Genomic DNA, 24,813 nt, shown 5'->3' with positions numbered 1-24,813 from the left:
TCGAGTGATAGAGCCTGTACTAGATGTGACAGGAGCAGGTCCTGAGTGGATCTTGATATGACCTTGTGGTGGCTCGTGTGACAAGGCACATGAGTGTCTTTAGTTGGTTGAGCTATCATGCAGGCGAGACCTCCATGATGGAGCGGTTGGTCTAATGAGGCCTCCTGGTTAGGTAATCAGGTATAATAACGATGTTCAGAATGGATTAACACAAATAACCACTTGAGGTGTTATATTTGGTAGATTGCTTCAAGAAAAATGGGAAAGCTCTTTTCATGGTTGGGGAGATAGGAGGAAAAAACTATAACTACGCCTTTTGGCAAGGAAAAACCATAGAAGAGGTTAAGACCATGGTGCCCGAGGTAGTAGAAACGATAAAACAAGCTACCAAAGTAAGTTTCCTTTCAAGAGACATCTGATTATATCACTTCTAATCATTGAAACCCTGTTTCTCATAAGTTCCACTGTGTAGAGAGTTATCGGATATGGTGCTACTCGGTTAGTTGTTCCTGGAAACTTCCCCATAGGCTGCTTTCCTGTATATCTCACCAAATACCAAACAAATGATTCTACTGCTTATGATGAACTTCATTGTTTAAAAGAGTTGAATAATTTTTCAATCTATCATAATTATCTTCTTCAACAAGCTATTGCTGAGCTAAAAGAAGAACATCCAGATGAAACCGTTGTCTACGGTGACTACTACAATGCATTCCTGTGGCTTTTGAGCGAAGCTGATCTGCTTGGTAAGTCTGATTTATTTGCATCCATAAGTTTATGAGACCGTACTGTGAATGGTTCTAGTCATGTTCTGAGTTTTCGAAAAATCTCATTAGGTTTTGATCCAATATCATTGCAAAAGGCTTGCTGCGGAATTGGGGGAGACTACAATTATGGCTTATCAAGTTGGTGCGGAGATCCAAAAGTACCGGTATGCGAAAACCCTAATGAACGGCTTAGTTGGGATGGAGTTCATTTGACACAAAGAGCATATGAGTTAATGGCAACATGGCTTGTACGTGACATCTATCCGAAACTTCAATGAGAATACATTGTTTCATATAGTTCTGCTGTCTAGTTCCTGTAGGAATTAGTGGGGCTGTTTATGTTTCGAACTTTCTGTCATCGACACACTCATCTTTTGGTTGGTCTGTAACACCCCGAACCCGAAACCGACACCGGAGTCGAACACGAGGTGTTAACTGGCTTTAACCTCTTACAAAATTTATTTTCCAGACACTGCCCAATCTGTGTACTAGTCGTTTTAAAAATCATATCTTGAGTTTCGTAACTCGAAAATCAGTTTCGTAATTTTTCCCAGAAACTAGACTCATGTGCCCATCTATGTATTTTTTTATAGAATTTTTGGTTGGGCCAATTAGTACAGTTTATTAGTCAAAGTCCCCCAAGTTGCAGGGGTCGACTACACTGACCTTTGCCCATTACGACTTGGATATCTCCCTGCACAGGGCTTAAATACTGTTGCCGTTTGTTTCTATGAAAACTAGACTCAGAGAGGAATCTGTACATATATGGTACGACCCCTAATTATCTCTGGTTAATTTTTAATGAAATTCCAAAGTCGGAGCAGGGAATCCAGAAACCGTTCTGGCCCTGTCCCACAAAAATCTGATTATCTCTTAATATACTGCCCATATGATCTTTTCGTTACTTCCTCATGAAAGCAGACTCATCGAGCTTCGATTACATAATTTATTCATCAATTAATTCCACTCCTACTATTTTTAGTGATTTTTCAATCTCATGACACTGCTGCTGCCAGCATCTGTTACGAAAGTAACTAGGTCCATTTCATGCCTACCCTTGATCCAATTCAATCGAACATTCGTGCCATTTTCGCATGGCTTAAAGTTTACATGCCATAATTCAAACACAACGTACTAGCTTATACATGCCAAAATGATCTTCTAAACACACTAAGAAGAAAGTACCAAAACTTGCTATCCGGTGTGATGACTTCGATGACGGCCCGACCCCGCAAAAATAGATGAGTCCAAGCAACCTATAATGGGTGACAAGGAAACACCGGGTGAGTTTATAACTCAGTAAGTCATAAGCAATGCACTACTATACATCAATAACATTATCACAAGAGGAAACAAAATGGAATGAGACAATTTACTCCATCCATACCGAACCATACCATAGTTCCTCCAACCTATCGATTCAATTTCATACCAATTTATGCATTCACAATCCACATACTCATCAATAGGATATTCGAGGCATTTTCATAAATCATTTTATTTTCGTTACAAACATACAACTAAACGGCCTTTCACCCATTCTATGATAAATTTTATGTACGTGACTTCAAGTATATTTGTCACATAGGTTCAACTTACCGAGCTCAACACCAAGTATAAGCATAGCACCTATTAGCCATGTACTCAAGACACTTACCCGATCCGCTGTCCGCGATCGACTCAATAGTGTCGCACACATAGTGTCCATAATGATTCACGAATGTATATTGAGCCCGCACACTCAGTGCTATATAATCAACTCGCACACTTAGTGCTACGTAATCAAATCGCACACTTAGTGCTACATAGTTAGACTCGCACACTTAGTGCCGCATGGTCAATTCGCACACTTAGTGCATCATATTCATTTCGCACACTTAGTGCAACATAGTCAAATCGCACACTTAGTGCTGTACAATTTACTCCCGCGCACTTAGCGCCAATCTCATGGTCACAAATGGTTATACCCGCACGTTTAGTGCCGAGATCAACAACTCAGTACATCTTACCTCTTTTCTTTTCATTCAACAATTTCATCATCACATACGTACATGCATATATATATGTATATTTATTCATTCCATTCAGCATCAATACATAAACATTATGACCATTTAAAACAATACCAACTACATGCTTAATGACTTACCTCGTGTTGGGTAAGACGGTTCCAACTCGGCTACTCGATAACCTTTTCTTTGCCTTTGCTCGATTCACCTCCTTTAACTCCTTGAGCTAAATCAATAATTTAACTAGTTTAACCACCTTGCTAAATATTTACAATCCAATTTCACATGTATATGTATGTTAGTATATTCGGCCAATAGCCTCATGCAACTACCAAAGCCGAATCAACTAAATATACTTATGAATATATATATATCATCATCGAAATCACCTAAGCTTAGACATCAATTTTTAATTCCAAGCAAGTTGCCGAATGCAACCTTACTAAATTTTCATGGATTCAATATACCATTACCATGGAATCAACAACCAAAAATTCATAGACAATTTAGGAAAATCACATTACAAATCTCAAATTCAAGCAAAGACCATGGCCGAAATGCATGTATACATGTACAATGTCAACTATAACATCATTTAAACACCTAATTTCATCTCATGAACACTTAATCGAGTTTTCCTAATCTAGCATATTTTCACATCTATTTGTAACATCATGTAAGTCCACATATAACTACATTTCTTAAGTCCCACATCTTAATGCCCATTACAGCCACTCCCCTAGTCTAAATCTAGCAATCGGCAACACCACCTTTCCACTATGTTAGCCGAATACTCATTCTCTTCCTAGTCCTAAGTTCGGCACCTCCAACAAAATAGCTTAACAATTTTCAACTTTCATGCTAACATAACAAGCAACTTAACACAACCATATAACTAGCATGCTAATAGCATCAAGGTATCAACTAGCTTTTATTTTTAAACTCCTTAGCCGAATCCTAACTCTCCAACAACCCCAAACCCAACCATGGAATAGATAGAATCTAGACTCATCACCCCAAAGGTAGGGTAAGCTTCCAAAATATCATTGAACATACCTTGGTCTAAAGGACCACCTTGGCCGAATCTTGCTTCCTCTTCTTCCTCTAGTTAGAACAATTGCAAAAGAAAGAAAATATGAACACTCCTTCTTCCCTCCTTATTAAGCATTCAAACTCCCTCATTTTTCATGCCACAACATCAAACACTCTCCCTAGGCAAGCAATGGCCGAATCCCTCCCAAGTTCCTTTCTCCCCTTCTTTTTTCTTGGTTTTTCGGCTAGGTGATGGCAAGTATGACACCCATTTTTTTTTTGTTCCCTTTTCTATTATTAATCCCATCATTTGTTCACCAAAGAAACATTTTAAATTAGAATGAGTGGAGCATTATCACTCCTTGGCCGGCCACCATAAATTTTATGGGCAAATTGACATGCAAAACCATGCTTCCTCAACCTATTATTAATTAATCCTTATAATTCATCTATCATCTTTCCTAACTTCGTCAACTAGGTCCTTTTTGAATGAATTCACAATCCTAATGCTAATATTAAGCATTTAATTTCTCATGCATTCACTGTCACACAACAATTTATGCAATTAAAACACGAAAATAAATTTTTGGCTCGGTAATGTGGTCTCGAAACCACATTCCGACCAGGGTCTAATTTGGGTTGTCACATGGTCACAATTTGATTTTGATCTGTTTCCTCTCTTCTGTCCTTGTATCATTATTTTCTACAATCCAATACGGAATATAAGATGTATTTTCTACAATTCAAAGTATAACCTAAAGTTTTCCATTCCCATTGTAGCTTCCTTTGATTGTTTCTTGGGGTTTGGTATAGGATGCTATCGCTTTATTGTTCCTATTTTTGGTGCTTTACCCTATTTTACAAACCGACTGTGCAACTTTCCCAAAACATACAAAGTGGCCACCTTTGCATACATTGAAAAGCTTACTTCTTAAGGGACATCGACGAAAGCGTCAGTCTCGTAGTGCAGAGAAACGATGAACACTCATTGAGAAAGCTAAGTACGAATTCTAAGCCTCATAAACTATTTTGGAGATTTTCGACAACCTTTGGCTAGATAGGTTTAGTGGCTCATGATTGTGGTAGAAAAGAAAATAAATAAAAATTGAGATTTTATTTAAATGAAATATGAGAAGAACAAAAGCCTAGACTTTTGAGGAGAGAGTGTTTACAAAAAAGATGGATCCTCTTTTGACTCACTTCACCCCTATTTATAGTGCTAGGGGAGATAGTCTAATCCTACTTAAATTGCCAAACGATAAATACATTTAATTAAAGATAAATAAAGATAAATAAAATTAAATCCTAAAATTAAATAATCTTTAATAATTATCTTAATATTAATTATCCTAATATAATTAAAATAGAGTCTGATAGAATAAAATCTCTTCTTTTTGCATCTCAACCCTTGTGTCCTCCACACTTGCACTTTTGGCAACAACTTTTTCTTGTGTAGCACATTGGCCTATTGTATCTCTAAATTCACGTTCTTGGCCATTAATTTTGTTTTTACCTCAAATTTAGTCCTTATGAGATAAAAGATCATAAATAGCTCAAATTAGTAGCATCATTCTTAGAATAAATACATAATTAATATATAAAAATACGTATTCTAGAGTGTTATCAGTAAAATTGTTAAAAGTTACGTAAGAACTTCAACAAACACTCGAACATCGACCTCTCTGTTAGATATTATCTTAACTATCTAGTCTACGACTAGATTTCTCTTCCAAATATTTTTAATTGTATTTAATGAATCACATTGAAAAAAAATTATTAATAAACAAAAAGCTTAAATAAAATGATTTTTTTTTGGTCTTAGAGTAGGTATGCGAAAGGGACGAGTAAAATACCAAAAAAACCCTATTTTTTTAAATTTACCGAAATGGACCCGGTATTTTATTATTTACCGGAATAGGCCATTTTCCCTTAAATCGCGTCCACGTCAGCGCGATATCAGGGGACGTGTTAGAAAATCGCGTCCACGTCAGCGCGCTTTGCTTATGTGAACACAAATCGTGCCTACGAGGACGCGATTTTCTGACACGTCCCATGACATCGCGCTGACGTGGACGCGATTTCGGGGAAAATGACCCATTTCGATAAATAATAAAATATCGGGCCCATTTCGGTAAATTTTAAAAAAATAGGGTTTTTTGGTATTTTGCCCAATATGTATTACTGTAATATGTAGCTCAAATTATGTATTGTAGTTAATATTCATAATATTGTAGCTCAAATTGTCAATCTGTCTATATTATTGTACTAATAATATATATTAATGTAATATTGAAGAGTTAATTGATTAAAAAAATAAATGCAACAAGTACAAAAAAGATTCAAAATTATTACCAACAAGATTTGAACCAAGGTACTAAAGGAAAAAAGCAAGCATATTAACCAACTAAGCTAAACTAATTAATTAACATATTATAAAAATACTGTTATTATCTTAATTATATTACTTACGTTTTAATGATTTATCGGACCTATTCCATACACGTGTCAAATCAGAAAAAATAATACAATAATTTTGTAAAAAAAATCCGGTGTTTACTTCAAATAAACAAGGAAAATAATGATTTGAATGTTTCAAAATTTAATTTTAAACCGAAAAAAATAAAAATTTAGAGGTAAAAAAGGATCTTTTTCGACGAAAACTGCGGCAAACCGCCTCAATCGTCTCAACCGTCAGCGCGTAGATCTCGAAAAGTTATTCGAAATAAAAAAAATCATCTCAATCGAACAACCGAGCGAAAAGTTATGGCATTTCAAAGTTTTCCAAGCTAAAAAACATAAACGGTCAATTTTTTGACCGGAGGGTACTGTTCACGTGCGGCGCAAATCGCGTCCACGTTAGCGCGATTTGCTTCCACGTCAGCAAATTGTGCCTACGAGGACGCGATTTTCTGACGTCCCTTGACATCGCGCTAATGTAGAAGCAATTTTGGGAAAAATAGCCCATTCCGGTAAATAATAAATACCGGGCCTATTTCGGTAAATTTAAAAAAAATAAGGCTTTTATGTGTAATTTGCCCGAAAGGGACCAAGTCAAGATTTTTTTTTTGAGGCGCGATTTGCTGACTCCCCTGACATCGCGCTAACGTAGACGCGATTTTGGGGAAAATGACTCATTCCAGTAAATAATAAAATACCGGGCTTATTTCCGTAAATTTTAAAAAAATAATGCTTTTATGTGTAATTTGCCCGAAAGGGACCAAGTCAAGATTTTTTTTTTTTTAGGCTAAAATTAAAATATATAATTTTAAAGGAGTTGAATAATTTTTCAATCTATCATAGTCATCTTCTTCAACAAGCTATTGCTGAGCTAAAAGAAAAACATCAAGATGTAATCGTTGTCTACGGTTGCTACTACAATGCATTCCTGTGGCTTTTGAGCAAAGCTGATCTGCTTGGTAAGTCTGATTTATTTGCATCCAGAAGTTTATGAGATCGTACTGTGAATGGTTCTAGTCATGTTCTGAGTTTTCGAAAAATCTCATCAGGTTTTGATCCAACATCATTGCAAAAAGCTTGCTGCGGAATTGGGGACTACAATTCTGGCTTATCAAGTTGGTGCGGAGATCCAAAAGTACCGGTATGCGAAAACCCTAATGAACGGCTTAGTTGGGATGGAGCTCATTTGACACAAAGAGCATATGAGTTAATGGCAACATGGCTTGTACGTGGCATCTCTCCGAAACTTCAATGTGAATACATTGTTTCATATAGTTCTGCTGTCTAGTTCCTGTAGGAACTAGTGGTGCTGTTTATGTTTCGAACTTTCTGTCATCGACACACTCATCTTTTGGTCGGTCACGATTTGATTTTGTTCTGTTTCCTCTCTTCTGTCCTTGTATCTGTTGCGGAAAGGATCGATTCGAGAACTCAGATATGACTACAAGTAAATTGACCGAAACGAAAAATAAAGTGAACACAAGGATTTACGTGGTTCGGCTTTAATGCCTACGTCCACGGGCAGAGGCGAAAAGAAATTTCACTATAACAAGATGAAGATTACAAGTGTTTTACACTCAAGACACAACCCGAGAACCTCACAACTCTCAACCCCTATAGAAAATCCGAAAGCTAAAATCCTAGCTTTCAAAGAACAAGCTTTGCTCTCTCTTGGTTTGGGATGATGAATATGGCTAATGAACCTCTCTATTTATAAGAGAGTTCAAGGACATAATTGTCCAAAACTTTGGCAAAGATTTGTGGTTGAAAATGGACACCAACAACCATCCACTAATCCACTACCACCAACAACCCACTACCAACAACAACAATCCACTACCAATTTTAAGCCATTTCTTAACAAATCTCCACCTTGGCTTGAAATTTACCAAGCTGAACATCATAGTGAATTCCTCGAACTGGATCACCTCTTCCAAACGCCTCTCTGGCGCTAATCAATCCCGAATACCTATCAAGTCCAAGCAATGCTTGAACTTATATGCAGGGATCACCTTAGTTAACATATCTGCAGGATTCTTCTCGGTAGCAACCTTGCTGATAACAATGTCACCTTGCGTAACATGTTCCCGAACAAAATGATATCTGACATCAATGTGTTTGGTCCGTTCATGAAACATCTGATTTTTAGTCAGATGTATGGCACTCTGGCTATCGCAAAATACAACAGTGAAATCCTGTTGTAAACCCAAACTGCTTACTAGACCTTTCATCCACAATGCTTCTTTCACTGCTTCTGCTAACGCCATATATTCCGCCTCAGTCGTAGATAAGGCTACGGTAGACTGTAACACAGCTTTCCAACTAATGGCTCCTCCAGAATAAGTGAAAACATAACCCGTCAGAGATCTTCTTTTGTCCAGATCTCCAGCATAATCAGAGTCCACATAGCCCGTGACACTGCTAGTGCAGTCACTCTGATCATATACCAAGCATAAATCTGCAGAACCTCTCAAGTACCTGAGAATCCATTTCACGGCCTGCCAGTGTTCCTTGCCAGGACAACTCATGTATCTGCTGACCACACTAACTGCATGTGAAATGTCTGGACGAGTGCAAACCATTGCATACATCACGCTTCCAACTGCACTCGAGTATGGAATGTGAGACATTTGCTGCTTTTCTTCATCAGATTGTGGTGACAACTCTGCAGAGAGTTTGAAATGTGGTGCCAACGGAGTACTCACAGTTTTCGCTTTATCCATGCCGAAGCGTTGAAGAACCTTTTCAATGTAGTTCTTCTGCGACACACGAAGCTTGCCCGCCTTGCGATCTCTGTGAATATCCATGCCCAAAATTTTCTTGGCAGCACCCAGATCCTTCATCTCGAACTCACCACTCAACTGCGACTTTAACTTGTTGATTTCCGACATGTTTTTGGAAGCAATTAACATGTCATCAACATACAGCAACAAATAAATGTGCGAACCATCTGAGAGCTTCCGATGATAGACACAAGCATCATAGTCACATCTTGTGTAACCATGCTGAATCATGAAGCTATCAAACCGCTTGTACCACTGCCTTGGGGATTGTTTCAATCCATATAAAGACTTCTTTAATAGACAGACATGGTCTTCTTTACCAGGAACTGTAAAACCCTCTGGTTGACGCATGTAGATTGTTTCCTCGAGCTCACCATGCAAGAACGCCGTTTTTACGTCAAGCTGCTCAAGTTCTAGATCAGACTTGGCCACCATGGCAAGTAATACACGAATGGAAGAATGCTTTACGACTGGGGAGAAAACTTCATTGTAGTCAATCCCCTCTTTCTGAGTGAAGCCTTTAGCAACCAATCGTGCCTTGAATCTAGTTGCTTCAACCCCTAGGATGCCTTCCTTTTTCTTGAAGACCCATTTGCAACCAACTATCTTCTGGTTACTTGGCGGCTTAACCAACTCCCAAGTATGGTTCTTGTGAAGAGATTCTATCTCCTCACTCATAGCAATTGCCCACTGTGCCGACTCATCACACGTGACAGCCTCATTATAACTGGAAGGTTCTATACCAATGGACTCCGCCACACTGAGCGCGAAAGACACCAGATTAGCGTAACGCGGATTTGGTTTGATTTGTCTCTTCGTTCTTCCAGTGGCAATGCTATATGGTTTTTCTTGAGGTGACTCATCTTCATCGGAATCTTGCACCTCAACTTGATCATCCTGGACTGAAGTACCTTCCGTAGGAATTGGAGCGTCCACCTGACACTCCACCTGCTTCTCAACACCGTGATCTCCCATTCTATCTGACTCCTCCTTTTCCCGGGAATTTGTGGTGGATCGAAGCATGGATGACTCATCAAAAGTCACATCTCTGCTGATGATGAACTTGGACGAAACCGGATCAGGACACCACAACCTGTATCCTTTCACCCCTTGGCCGTATCCAAGAAATATGCATTTCTTCGCCCTCGGTTTGAGTTTTCCCTCATTTACATGAGCATACGCAGGGCAGCCAAACACTCTTAAACCAGAGTAATCAGCAGGAGAACCAGACCATACTTCCTCAGGAGTCTTCAGCTCAATAGCTGTTGACGGAGATCTGTTAACCAAATAACAAGCAGTATTAACAGCTTCAGCCCAAAATTCTTCACCGAGCCCAGCATTTGATCGCATGCAACGAGCTCGCTCCAAGAGAGTTCTATTCATGCGTTCTGCAACTCCATTTTGTTGTGGTGTTCGACGAACAGTGCGGTGTCTCACTATTCCTTCATTTTTGCAGAACTCATTGAATTCACCTGAGCAAAACTCCAAGCCATTATCCGTCCGGAATCGCTTGATCTTCTTTCCTGTTTGATTTTCGATCAAAGCTTTAAATTGCTTGAAGTTGATGAGAACCTCATACTTGCTCTTCAGAAAATACACCCAAACCTTTCTCGAGTAATCATCGATAAAGGTAAGCAGATATCTGTAACCACCTTTAGAAATTGTCGGAGAAGGCCCCCAAAGGTCAGAATGGAAGTAATCCACTGTGCCTTTTGTCTTGTGAATCCCAGTGCTGAACTTTACCCGAGTCTGCTTACCGAAGACGCAGTGCTCACAGAAATTCAACTTTCCTGTACACTGCCCAGACAATAATCCTCGTTTGCTTAGCACCGATAAGCCTCTCTCGCTCATATGCCCGAGCCGCATATGCCATAACTTCGTGGTGTCAGAATCTAGATCATCTGATGATGACACTCCCGCAACACCTGTAACCGAGGAACCATCGAGGAAGTAAAGGCCCCGCTCCAAATTACCACGTATCACAGTCAAAGCACCCGAGAATACCTTGAGAACTCCACCTTCAGCAGAGTACCGAAAGCCTTTCTTGTCCAACGTACTCAAAGAGATCAAATTTTTCTTCATTTCTGGAATGTGCCGAACATCAGTTAGAGTTCTAACAATACCGTCAAACATCTTTATACGAACTGTGCCAATCCCCATGACTTGACATGCGTGGTCATTTCCCATTAGTACTGAACCAGAATGCTTCTCGTATGTTGAGAATGCATCTTTCGAAGTACTTATATGAAATGTAGCTCCCGTATCAAGAATCCATCTCCCACCAGCGTAAGAGTCGGATACTGCAAGAACGATCTCGGCATCACTTGAAGAATCTGCATCAGCTACATTCGCACGATCATTTTGTTGCTCCTGTGATTCTGATTTCTCCTTCCTTTTCGGACAATCTACCTTCATGTGCCCGTACTTCTTACAGTAGTAGCACTGTATTCTCTTCTTGGACTGCGATCTAGGATGGCTTTTACTTGAACTTCCACCCTTTGCCTTGGATCTTCCTCGAGCAACCAAGCCTTCGCCTTCATTGTTTTCGACCACCTTACCAGTGATTTTCTTCCTCAACTCACTGGAACTTAAGGCATTTTTCACCTCCTCTAGAGTCAGGTCATCACGACCGTACATCATTGTATCAACAAAATTCTCATACGAGGGAGGCAAAGAACACAAAACAATTATTGCTTGGTCCTCATCATCGATTTTGTTATCGATATTATTCAAATCCATGATAATGGAATTGAATTTATCCAGGTGCTGGGAAACAGGTGTACCTTCCTCCATCTTCAGGGCATAGAGTCTTTGCTTGAGGTAGAGCCGGTTCGTCAATGACTTCGTCATGTACTTGCTCTCTAACCGGAGCCACAAACCGGACGCGGTTTTCTCTTCCGCTACTTCTCGTAGCACTTCATCTCCTAGACATAGCAGAATAGCACTATGTGCTCTTTCTAGCATGTCATCCTTTTGCTCTTCCGAAAGCGTGCTTGGTAATTTATCTTTACCAGACAATGCTTTTAGCAATCCTTGTTGAACCAGCACTGCCCGCATCTTGATGCGCCATAAACTGAAACTATTTTTCCCGGTAAATTTCTCGACATCATACTTAGTCGATGAAACACTTGTAGCCATAATTTGGAACCTTTGAATGAATGATAATATTTTCTTCCTGATGTGAAAGATCAGACAAAGCTGCAGTCACAGGGCAATTCAGAAAATATTATCACTCCTTCAACTACGCTCTGATACCAATTTGTTGCGGAAAGGATCGATTCGAGAACTCAGATATGACTACAAGTAAATTGACCGAAACGAAAAATAAAGTGAACACAAGGATTTACGTGGTTCGGCTTTAATGCCTACGTCCACGGGCAGAGGCGAAAAGAAATTTCACTATAACAAGATGAAGATTACAAGTGTTTTACACTCAAGACACAACCCGAGAACCTCACAACTCTCAACCCCTATAGAAAATCCGAAAGCTAAAATCCTAGCTTTCAAAGAACAAGCTTTGCTCTCTCTTGGTTTGGGATGATGAATATGGCTAATGAACCTCTCTATTTATAAGAGAGTTCAAGGACATAATTGTCCAAAACTTTGGCAAAGATTTGTGGTTGAAAATGGACACCAACAACCATCCACTAATCCACTACCACCAACAACCCACTACCAACAACAACAATCCACTACCAATTTTAAGCCATTTCTTAACAGTATCATTATTTTCTACAATTCAAAGTATAACCTAAAGTTTTCCATTCCCATTGTAGCTTCCTTTGATTGTTTCTTGGGGTTTGGTATAGGATGCTATCGCTTTATTGTGCCTATTTTTGGTGCTTTACCCTATTTTAATTTTCATTATAAAGCCAAATATGCTTCATTGAATTTTTCTTCACTTTAGTTTAAGTTTATTGCTTTCCAACTTCCAACAAAAAAACCATAAAAAACATCAAGTTTGGCCAATTCCCACTCCTGTCTCGACTTCTAAAAAATGGGTAGCGATGATGAATCTGATTCAGGGAGCATTGATGTTATCATTGATTATGAAGATTCTCAACCAGCAACTCCTCCTATGGAACAACCTAATGTGGTGGGAGCAGCAGCAGCTCAAGCTCCAATTATTTCATCATACAATGACAAAATCCGACCTTTGCTTGATGTCATCGACAGGCTCAGGCTGCTCATGGTGATGAAAGAAGGCATACAGCTCCCCACAATTGTTGTGGTTGGAGACCAGTCATCAGGCAAGTCTAGTGTTCTTGAATCCTTGGCTGGTGTTAACCTTCCTCGTAGCCAGGGCATTTGCACCAGGGTACCTCTCATAATCAAGTTGCAGAACCATGCAAGGCCAAGGCCAGAGCTCTACTTGGAGTACAATGACAAAATGGTCCCAGTGGAGGAACCCCAGATTGCAACAGCCATAAACATTGCAACTGATGAGATTGCAGGCCCGGGTAAGAGCATATCTGACATCCCTTTGACTTTGGTGGTGAGAAAAGATGGGGTTCCTGATCTTACCATGGTTGATCTTCCTGGAATTACCAGAGTTCCTGTCCATGGTCAGCCTGACAACATATATGAGCAGATCCGGGACATCATCATGCAGTACATAACACCAAAGGAAAGCATTATCCTTAATGTTCTGTCGGCTACGATTGATTTTTCAACTTGTGAATCCATTAGGATGTCGCAACAAGTGGACAAGAATGGTGAGAGAACTCTTGCTGTGGTTACTAAAGTAGATAGGGCCCCCGAAGGGCTTGTTGACAAGGTTACTGCAGATGATGTGAATATAGGACTTGGTTATGTTTGTGTTCGGAATCGGATTGGTGATGAATCCTATGAAGAAGCAAGGAAGGAAGAGGCTAGATTGTTCGAAACTAATGCACATTTGTCATGTATTGATAAATCAATTGTGGGTGTTCATGTTTTGGCTCAAAAGCTTGTCCGAATTCAAGCTAATGAAATTGCAAAGTGCTTGCCTGAGATTGTTAAAAACATTAGTGCAAAGCTGGAAGCAAATGTTTCAGAGCTAGAGAAAATGCCAAAGGCCTTAACTTCTGATGCTGATGCCACTCAAGCTATGATGAGGATCATTCAAGCAGCTAAAGAATCCCTCAAGAAGCTTCTTTGGAGGGGGGAATTTGATGAATACCCCGAGGACAACACGAAGCACGGGACTGCTTTGTTTGTCGAAATGCTGAACCGGTTCTCCGATGAGCTTCACAACTGCGAGGAAAGTAATCTATCAAAAGACTTTTTAACAGAAGAGATCAAGGGTTTGGAAGATGCTAAGGGGATCGAACTACCGAACTTCCTTCCCTTTGAAGCATTCCTTCGTATCTTACGGAAAAAAGTCGAGAGGATATCATATCTCCCTATCAAGTTCACCGAAAAGTATTGGGATTACATAGACGATGTGGTGATGTCTGTTTTGACGCGCCACTGGGAAATGTATTATCACGTCAAGGTATTCGCGAAAGGAGCTGCTCACAACCTTGTTCAAAAGCTGAGGGAGCAATCAATCAATAGGGTGAAAGAGATAGTAGAAATGGAGAAGCTAACAGGCTATACATGTAACCCTGATTACATGATGGAGTGGAATAAGCTCATGAAGGAACATGACCATTTCATAAACCAAATATCTGGAACAAACATGGGGCCGCTGCCTTGCCGTGTGAACCTCCAAGGTTTCGGGGAAATCCAAGTCGAACATCTCAGACAACACTCGAATGTTTCGATCCTGCAACAAGCTTTCGCCCTGAAGATGAGAATGGTTGCTTATTGGAAGATATTTAAGGTGAGATTGGTTGATTCCATGGCATTGCATTTGCAATACCATGTTCATAATCTTGTACACAATGACATTGATGAGATTATGAAGGAGCTGATGGGACCAGATGGACATGGGATAAAGATGATGCTGGTGGAATCTCCTGCCATTGTTGCAAAGCGTGAGAAGCTTAAAAACAGCATCAAGGTGTTAAAGGAGTCCAAAGATAGTGTGGCCAAGGTCATGGACAGGATTGTTGTTTATGATGCTTACTTGGTTTAATATTTTCACATAAAATTTAGGTCATCATCATGGTTTGCTTTATTACATGCTGCAAGTGTCTGTACTCTATATATATATAGCATAGATTATAAAGAATTGAAGATTATATAATAATGTCAGAACTACTGTGGACGGTAAATTGGGGGATTAGTTTTTCTTTATTTTGTTTTCTTTAAAATCTTGCCAATCGAGTCTTAACTTAATTGTCAATGTAGGAAGATATAAGTTTTTGTGCGCAGAAGCATATTATCCTCCTATTTATGGCTTAAAAAGGGGCTACAGGTACTTCTAGATATTATGTCAAAAAAAGTAGATATTATCAAAACAGAATCGGACACCATATTCGATACAAAGAGAAAAAAGAAAGAGTAAATATATATTCTTTTAATTTTAACTAATGTTATAAAATTTGATAAATTACTTAAAATATTTCAAACTCAATGCATCCCCCATTCATAGCTATTCTAAATTAACAACAATAATTATGTATGAAACTACATACTTTAACAATTGAAACAACAATAATTATGTATGAAACTACATACTTTAACAATTGAATTACAAAAAATTACACAAAAATCAATATTTACGCTAAAAATTGAAAAATAAAAATTAGAATAATTTGAAATAAATTTTTTATGAGTTCAATTTTTTATATAAAATAAAATGATTAAAGATTAAAATATCTAAATGAAGCCAATGAGACATTGTAGGAACTTCATGCAATTTTCTTTCGAAGCCTCTTTGCATGTCCCCTTTGAGAGCTCTAGAGTATAATGAATTTCACATACTCTCAAAGCGAATCCGACAGTGTGGGGATCGAACTACCGAACTTCCTGCAACAACTTTTCAATAATTCCAAGTGTTTAACTTATAATCTCCAATCTTTTTATAATATTACTTTCTAGCTCTTATACAGCTGCAAGGTCAATATTCCATCATCTTTCTTTCGAAACTTTGTTCATAAACTATCCGAGATTTGAATACTTAAAATATTAACATTAAATCTCACGATATCAGGCGAAATCATGAATTATATGATGAAAAGCTAAGATAAAATTATAAAAATAGGAGACAAAGCTAAAATATTTTACAGTAAAATAACCCAAATTAAATTTAAATATTTTCACATAAAATTTGGGTCATCATCATGGTTTGCTTATTGCATGTTTTGCTTTTTTGTGTAGCAAGATTCCAATGTTCCATGCCTTGGTATGCAATCATCTTTTTGGATTTTTATTTTTAAATACAGATGTTCTCATCTATTAATATGGTATTTAGGTAAAATTTTTCGAATAATAACTGATCAGTCTAAATGTTTGGGGGAAGAAGTCCAATATCATATTTGTTTTGACGTATAAACAATACCAAAGTATTATCGTACATCAATATTCGTTAAATAATCCAAAAATAAGGAATAAAGAGAAAAATATCGTACATCAATATTCGTTAAGTAATCCAAAAACAAGGAATAAAGAGAAAAATATAGTACATCAATATTCGTTATATAATCCACAAAACAAGGAATAAAGAGAAAAATATACTTGGTATCTAGTTCTTGTAGGAACTTGTTCTGTTATCGACGCACTCATCGTCTGATTGGTTCCGATTTGATTTTGTTCTATTTCCTCTCTTGCGTCCTTGTTTCACTATTCTCTACAATCCAATACAGAATATAAGTTGTATTTTCTACAATAAAAAGTATAACATAAAGTTTCCATTCCCATTGTAGCTTCCTCTGAATGTTTCTTGGGATTTGGTATAGGATGCTATCACCTTATTGATCCTATTTTTGGTGCTTTACCCTATTTTAATTGTCATTATCAAGCCAAGCATGCTTCATTGAGTTTGTCTTCACTTAAGTTAAAACTTGTTGCTTTCCAACTTCCAACAAAAAAACCATCTAAAACATCAAGTTTGGCCAATTCCCACTCCTGTCTCGACTTCTAAAAAATGGGTAGCTATGATGAAGCTGATTCAGGGAGCATGGGTTTCATCAATGATTATGAAGATTCTCAACCAGCAACTCCTCCTATGGACCAACCTAGGGTGGTGACAGCAGCAGCAGCTCAAGCCCCAATTATTTCATCATTCAACGACAAAATCCGACCTTTGCTTGATGTCATCGACAGGCTCAGGCTGCTCATGGTGATGAAAGAAGGCATACAGCTCCCCACAATTGTTGTGGTCGGAGACCAGTCATCAGGCAAGTCTAGTGTTCTTGAATCCTTGGCTGGCGTTAACCTTCCTCGTAGCCAGGGAATTTGCACCAGGGTACCTCTCATAATCAGGTTGCAGAACCATGCAAGTCCAAGGCCAGAGCTTTACTTGGAGTACAATGGAAAAATGGTCCCAGTGGAGGAACCCCAGATTGCAACAGCCATAAACATCGCAACTGATGAGATTGCGGGCCCGGGTAAGAGCATATCTGACACCCCTTTAACTTTAGTGGTGAGAAAAGATGGGGTTCCTGATCTTACCATGGTTGATCTTCCTGGAATTACCAGAGTTCCTGTCCATGGTCAGCCTAACAACATATATGAGCAGATCAGGGACATCATCATGCAGTACATAACACCAAAGGAAAGCATTATCCTTAATGTTCTGTCGGCCACGGTCGATTTTTCAACTTGTGAATCCATTCGGATGTCGCAACAAGTGGACAAGAATGGTGAGAGAACTCTTGCTGTGGTTACTAAAGTAGATAGGGCCCCTGAAGGGCTTGTTGACAAGGTTACTGCATATTGGATACCTACAATCTTTGACTTTTCAAAGATGAATAGTTGCAGAAAGTTGGCACCGAAAGGCACCGAAAGTAGAAAGTAAGATTAGTTGGCATGGGATAATTGTAATTTTGGTCCCTAATTGTATAGGGACATTGCAAGTTGATCCTTAAACCTCAACTATAAATAGGCCTAACCATTTCTTACTTTCTTCATCCCACACTTGCCATTCTCTACTTAAGGCAATTGTTCTCTCTCCCTATTTGTAAACTTTCACTTGTATTTTTGGAGTGAAATATATTTGGTAGTGCCCGAGGACGTAGGCAAAATTTGCTGAACCTCGTTAAAATTCTAGTGTTCTTTATTTTTTGTTCTGCATATTTTGCAAGTGTCATTGTAGTGATTTATTGTGCTATTAAATTACGATAGAGGGATATTCTGGCTAGGAAAGATCTGGTATGTAAGCGATCCTCGTGATCCACCTCTCTTTCCTGGGAATTGAACTTGGTGTGATTTTTCAGTACAATAATTTTACTCTTTCACACGCTTCCGCGCAACAATTGGTACCAGAGCCAGGTTCGTACTTGGGGAATACGACCGTTTACGGCACTATTCACGTATACGGCACTATTCACGTATACAGTACTATTTACGTATACGGCACTATTCACGTATACAGTACTGTTCACGTATACAGTAGTTGGGATTGAGGAGAAAAATGGCAGCAGCATCGTCATCAGCAAGGACTACTGTGACAAATGCAAAATTTGAAGTAGAGAAATTTGACGGTACCAATAATTTTGGTATGTGGCAGTGTGAGATCCTGGATGTCTTATGTCAGCAAGAGCTGGATATAGCCCTTGAAGAAAAACCTGACAAGATGGATGATAAGGAGTGGGCCAAGATCAATAGACAGGCGTGTGGTACAATCCGCCTATGTTTGGCCAAAGAGCAGAAGTACTCCGTCATGAGGGAGACATCAGCGAAGAAGCTGTGGGATACATTGGAAGAAAAGTTTCTAACGAAAAGTCTTGAAAATAGGCTTTATATGAAAAAGAAACTTTTTCGGTTCACGTATGCACCCGGTATGTCGATGAATGACCATGTGAACTCATTCAATAAAATTTTAGCAGACTTGCTAAATTTGGATGAGAAATTTGAAGATGAAGACAAGGCATTATTGTTGTTGAATTGCCTTCCTGATGAATATGATCATCTTACCACCACATTGCTTCATGGGAAAGATTCAATCACATTTGATGCAGTCTGTAGTGCGTTGTATAGATCTGAGACTCGAAATAAAGATAAAGAGATCACAGAGATACAACTGCAGAAGTCTTAACAGTAAGAGGTCGTTCACACAGCAGCAAACCTGGTAGAAGGGGTAAGTCCAAAGGGAGACCCGCCAAAGATGAATGTGCCTTTTGTCGTGAGAAAGGGCATTGGAAAAAGAATTGTCCTAAGTTACAAAAGGGCAAGTCTATTTCTAATGCATGTGTAGCGGAGCATGATGAGGAGTCAGACTTTAGCTTGGTTGGCATGGCAATGGCATGTCAAACGGATGAGTGGATATTGGATTCGGGATGTACTTACCATATGTGTCCTAATAAGGACTGGTTTTCTAGTCTTGAAGAACTAGAAGGTGGAGTTGTTTTTATGGGCAATGATAGTGCCTGTAAGACAATGGGTGTAGGTACAATCAAATTGAAGAACCATGACGGCTCAATCCAAGTTCTGACAGATGTTCGCTATGTACCCAGCTTGAAGAAAAATCTCATCTCATTAGGGGCCCTAGAATCTAAAGGGCTCACAATCACTTTGAGAGATGGATTACTAAAGGTAGTAGCAGGGGTATTGACGGTGATGAAAAGCACTAGAAGAAATAACTTGTACTATTTAAATGAAAGTACAGTTATTGGATCAACATCAACAGCTTCTGCGAAAGATGCAGATTCAGAGGCTACCAGGTTATGGCATAGACGATTGGGACATGCTGGTGAAAAAGCTTTGCAGACTTTGGCGAAGCAAGGCTTGTTGAAAGGTGAAAATTCTTGCAAATTGGAATTCTGTGAACATTGTGTTCTGGGCAAGCAGACGAGGGTAAAATTTGGTTCAGCAATTCACAATACGAAAGGAATTCTGGACTATGTTCACAGTGATGTGTGGGGACCTACAAAAGTGGCTTCTTTGGGAGGTATGCACTATTTTGTCACTTTTCTTGATGATTATTCAAGAAAAGTATGGGTGCATCTAATGAAAAGAAAAAATGAAGTTTTGGATGTATTTCTGAAGTGGAAGAAGATGGTGGAGACTCAGACAGGTCGAAAGGTCAAACGACTTCGATCAGATAATGGTACTGAGTACAAAAATGATCCATTTCTACAAGTATGTCAAGATGAGGGCATTGTGCGACACTTCACTATTCAAGATACACCACAGCAGAATGGGGTGGCAGAACGCATGAATCGGACTATACTGGAGAAAGTTCGATGTATGTTGTCCAATGCTGGATTGGGCAAGGAATTTTGGGCTGAGGCAGTTACATATGCGTGCCATCTAATTAACCGATTGCCATCAGCTGCAATAAATGAAAAAACTCCTATGGAGATGTGGACTGGTAAACCTGCTACTGATTATGATTCTTTACATGTTTTTGGTTCCACTGCATATTATCATGTAAAAGAATCTAAGTTAGACCCAAGAGCAAAGAAAGCATTATTCATGGGTATAACTGGTGGTGTAAAAGGATACCGTCTCTGGTGTCCTGATACAAGGAAGATTGTTTTCAGTAGAGATGTAACTTTTGATGAATCAACCATGATGAAGAACGAGGATTCACAAAAGGATGACAAAACCAGTAGTACTTTGCAGCAGGTGGAGTTTGAAAAGGTTAATGATGATCCAGCTAATATTGAAAGAACATGAAGAAGTTTCGACCCAAGAACTTCTACAGCAACAAGATTCAATTGCATATAGGAGGCCAAGAAGAGAGATTCGTAAGCCTGCTCGCTTTGACGATATGGTGGCCTATGCACTTCCAATTGCAGATGATGATGTTCCTTCCACTTACACAGAAGCAATAAGTAACTCTGATGGTGTAAAGTGGAAGCAAGCTATGAATGAAGAAATGCAGTCTCTTCATAAAAATAAGACTTGGGAGTTGGTGAGACTGCCCAAGGGAAAGAAGGCAATTGGATGCAAATGGGTATATGCAAAAAAGGAAGGATTTCCTGGTAAAAATGAAATTCGATACAAGGCTAGATTGGTAGCAAAGGGTTATGCTCAGAAAGAAGGAATAGACTACAATGAAGTGTTTTCTCCAGTTGTGAAGCATTCGTCTATTCGGATTTTGCTAGCCTTGGTTGCGCAATATGATCTTGAACTAGTTCAGCTTGATGTGAAGACCGCGTTTTTACACGGTGATTTGGAAGAGGAAATCTATATGACTCAGCCAGATGGATTCAAGGTTGCTGGAAAAGAAAATTGGGTTTGCAAACTGACAAAGTCGCTTTATGGATTGAAGCAATCTCCGAGGCAGTGGTACAAGCGATTTGATCAGTTCATGAAAGGGCAAAGGTACACAAGAAGTAAATTTGATCATTGCGTGTATTTTCAGAAGCTACAAGAAGGAACTTTCATATACTTGCTCTTATATGTTGATGATATGCTAATAGCATCTAAGAGCAAAGTTGAGATTGAAAGATTGAAGACTCAACTCAATCTCGAGTTTGAGATGAAAGATCTAGGAGAAGCTAAAAAGATTCTCGGCATGGAAATATGTAGAGATAGAGCTCATGGCAGAGTTAGCTTGTCTCAGAAGCAGTATTTGAAGAAAGTACTACAGCAGTTTGGCATGAACGAGCAGACCAAACCTGTAAGTACCCCGTTGGCTTCTCATTTCAAGCTTTCTGCACAACTATCTCCTTCGACGAATACGGAACGAGAATACATGTTGCAAGTTCCGTATTCTAATGCAGTGGGTAGCTTGATGTATGCAATGGTGTGTACAAGACCCGACATTTCACAGGCAGTTAGTATAGTGAGCAGGTATATGCATAATCCTGGAAAAGGACATTGGCAAGCTGTGAAATGGATTCTACGGTATATTCAGAAGACCGTGGATGTTGGATTACTGTTCAAGCAGGATAATACACTTGGTAAATGTGTTATTGGGTACGTTGATTCTGACTATGCCGGTGATTTGGACAAGCGAAGATCAACCACCGGTTATGTGTTTACACTTGCTGGAGGACCAATAAGTTGGAAGTCTACACTACAGTCTACAGTTGCATTGTCAACCACAGAAGCCGAATACATGGCTGTAACAGAGGCTGTAAAGGAGGCTATTTGGTTACAAGGTATGGCTAAAACCTTGGGGTTGGTTCAGGAGCATATTAACGTGTATTGTGATAGTCAAAGTGCTATTCATTTAGCAAAGAATCAAGTCTATCATGCACGTACAAAACATATCGACGTACGATTCCATTTTGTGTGGAAAATTATTGAAGAGGGGAAAATTTGTCTTCAGAAGATCAAGACTGCAGATAATCCCGCAGATATGATGACCAAGGTGGTAACAACAACCAAGTTCGAACATTGTTTCAACTTGATCAATATCCTGCAAGTTTAACAGTTGAAGAAGGCACTATCAAGTATTGTTGTCAAAGGTAGAAAGAATTGTGTGAAGATAAGATTATCCTAATCAAATCTTCAAGGTGGAGATTATTGGATACCTACAATCTTTGACTTTTCAAAGATGAATAGTGACAGAAAGTTGGCACCGAAAGGCACCGAAAGTAGAAAGTAAGATTAGTTGGCATGGGATAATTGTAATTTTGGTCCCTAATTGTATAGGGACATTGCAAGTTGATCCTTAAACCTCAACTATAAATAGGCCTAACCATTTCTTACTTTCTTCATCCCACACTTGCCATTCTCTACTTAAGGCAATTGTTCTCTCTCCCTATTTGTAAACTTTCACTTGTATTTTTGGAGTGAAATATATTTGGTAGTGCCCGAGGACGTAGGCAAAATTTGCTGAACCTCGTTAAAATTCTAGTGTTCTTTATTTTTTGTTCTGCATATTTTGCAAGTGTCATTGTAGTGATTTATTGTGCTATTAAATTACGATAGAGGGATATTCTGGCTAGGAAAGATCTGGTATGTAAGCGATCCTCGTGATCCACCTCTCTTTCCTAGGAATTAAACTTAGTGTGATTTTTCAGTACAATAATTTTACTCTTTCACACGCTTCCGCGCAACACTGCAGATGATGTGAATATAGGACTTGGATATGTTTGTGTTCGGAATCGGATTGGTGATGAATCCTATGAAGAAGCAAGGAAGGAAGAGGCTAGATTGTTCGAAACTAATGCACATTTGTTATGTATTGATAAATCAATTGTGGGTGTTCATGTTTTGGCTCAAAAGCTTGTTCAAATTCAAGCTAATGAAATCGCAAAGTGCTCTCCAGAGATTGTTAAAAACATTAGTGCAAAGCTGGATGCAAATGTTTCAGAGCTAGAGAAAATGCCAAAGGTCTTAACTTCAATTGCTGATGCAACTAAAGCTATGATGTGGATCATTCAAGCAGCTAAAGAATCCCTCAAGAAACTTCTTTGGAGAGGGGAATTTGATGAATACCCCGAGAACAACACGAAGCACGGGACTGCTCGGTTTGTGGAAATGCTGAACCGGTTCTCCGATGAACTTCACAACTGCGAGGAAAGTAATCTGTCGAAAGACTTTTTAACAGAAGAGATCAAGGGTTTGGAAGATGCTAAGAGGATCGAACTACCGAACTTCCTTCCCTGTGAAGCATTCCTTCGTATCTTCCGGAGAAAAGTCGAGAGGATATCGTATCTCCCTATCAAATTCACCGAAAAGTATTGGGATTACATAGACGATGTGGTGACGTCTGTTTTGACGCGCCACTCGGAAATGTATTATCAGCTCAAGGTATCGGCGAAAGGAGCCGCTCACAATCTTGTTCAAAAGCTGAGGGAGCAATCAATCAATAGGGTGAAAGAGATTGTAGAAATGGAGAAACTAACAGGCTATACATGTAACCCTGATTACATGAGGGAGTGGAATGAGCTCATGAACCAACAAGACTATTTCATAAACCAAATAACTGGAACAGACATGATGTTGCCACCTTACCCTGAGGATCTCCAAGGTTTCAGAGAAATCCAATGTCTCAGGGAAGTCCAAGGTTTCGGAAAAATCCAAGTCGAACATCTCAGACAACACTCCAACGTTTTGATCCTGCAACAAGCTTTCGATCTGAAGATGAGAACAGTTGCTTATTGGAAGATATTTAAAGTTAGATTGGTTGATTCCATGGCATTGCATTTACAATACTGTGTTCATAATCTTGTAAACAATGACATTGATGAGATTGTGAAGGAGCTGATGGGACCAGATGGACATGGGATGGAGAAGATGCTGGTGGAATCTCCTGCCATTTTTGCAAAGCGTGAGAATCTTAAAAACAGCATCAAGGTGTTAAAGGAGTCCAAAGATAGTGTGGCCAAGGTCATGGACAGGATTGTTGTTTATGATGCTTACTTGGTTTAATATTTTCACATAAAATTTTGGTCATCATCATGGTTTGCTTTATTACATGCTGCAAGTGTCTGTATTCTATATATATAGTATAGATTATAAAGATTTGAAGATCATATAATAATGTCAGAACTACTGTGGACGGTAAATTGGGGGATTAGTTTTTATTTATTTTGTTTTCTTTAAAATCTTACCGATCGAGTTTTAACTCAATTGCTAATGTAGGAAAACGTAAGTTTTTGTGCGCTGAAGCATATCATCCTTCTATTTATGGCTTAAGAGAGGCTACAGGTACTTCTAGAAATTGTATAAAAAAAAGTATATATTATCATAACATAATTGGACACCAATATTCGTTACCTAATCCACAAATCAAGATACAAAGAGAAAAAAAAAAGGAGTAAATATATATTC

At 38.9% G+C, this 24,813-nt stretch overlaps 3 protein-coding genes across 3 annotated transcripts; all 3 read left to right on the top strand.

Annotated features, from left to right (window-relative positions):
- Nucleotides 1-350: 350 nt before the first annotated feature.
- LOC121225455 (GDSL esterase/lipase At5g03980-like) lies at nucleotides 351-7,455 on the top strand. Its single transcript, XM_041109773.1, has 4 exons — nucleotides 351-362; nucleotides 473-746; nucleotides 837-1,015; nucleotides 7,315-7,455. Exons 1-4 carry the CDS (start codon nucleotides 351-353, stop codon nucleotides 7,453-7,455), a joined length of 606 nt encoding a protein of 201 aa, XP_040965707.1.
- On the top strand, nucleotides 7,105-15,270 carry LOC121225508 (dynamin-related protein 4C). The gene is made up of 3 exons (XM_041109830.1): nucleotides 7,105-7,224; nucleotides 7,315-7,490; nucleotides 13,074-15,270. Exons 2-3 carry the CDS (start codon nucleotides 7,484-7,486, stop codon nucleotides 15,107-15,109), a joined length of 2,043 nt encoding a protein of 680 aa, XP_040965764.1. The 5' UTR covers nucleotides 7,105-7,224; nucleotides 7,315-7,483; the 3' UTR covers nucleotides 15,110-15,270.
- Nucleotides 15,271-16,752: 1,482 nt separating this feature from the next.
- LOC107944369 (dynamin-related protein 4C) lies at nucleotides 16,753-24,548 on the top strand. The gene is made up of 2 exons (XM_041109831.1): nucleotides 16,753-17,844; nucleotides 23,094-24,548. Exons 1-2 carry the CDS (start codon nucleotides 17,063-17,065, stop codon nucleotides 24,409-24,411), a joined length of 2,100 nt encoding a protein of 699 aa, XP_040965765.1. The 5' UTR covers nucleotides 16,753-17,062; the 3' UTR covers nucleotides 24,412-24,548.
- Nucleotides 24,549-24,813: the final 265 nt, after the last annotated feature.

This window comes from Gossypium hirsutum, chromosome D13 (genome assembly GCF_007990345.1).
Source record: "Gossypium hirsutum isolate 1008001.06 chromosome D13, Gossypium_hirsutum_v2.1, whole genome shotgun sequence".
Taxonomy (NCBI): domain Eukaryota; kingdom Viridiplantae; phylum Streptophyta; class Magnoliopsida; order Malvales; family Malvaceae; genus Gossypium; species Gossypium hirsutum.
Note: the sequence above shows the minus strand (reverse complement) of the source record. Positions and strands in the feature narration are given on the sequence as shown.

Bases quoted from the DNA above. Each gene is read 5' to 3' on its own strand.
- LOC121225455 (XM_041109773.1), top strand. The intron at 747-836 runs GTAAGTCTGATT...AAATCTCATTAG, and splicing joins GAGCGAAGCTGATCTGCTTG to GTTTTGATCCAATATCATTG. The intron at 1,016-7,314 runs GTACGTGACATC...AAATCTCATCAG, and splicing joins AGTTAATGGCAACATGGCTT to GTTTTGATCCAACATCATTG.
- LOC107944369 (XM_041109831.1), top strand. From the start codon at position 17,063: ATGGGTAGCTATGATGAAGCTGATTCAGGGAGCATGGGTTTCATCAAT. The intron at 17,845-23,093 runs TACTGCATATTG...GCTTCCGCGCAA, and splicing joins GAAGGGCTTGTTGACAAGGT to CACTGCAGATGATGTGAATA.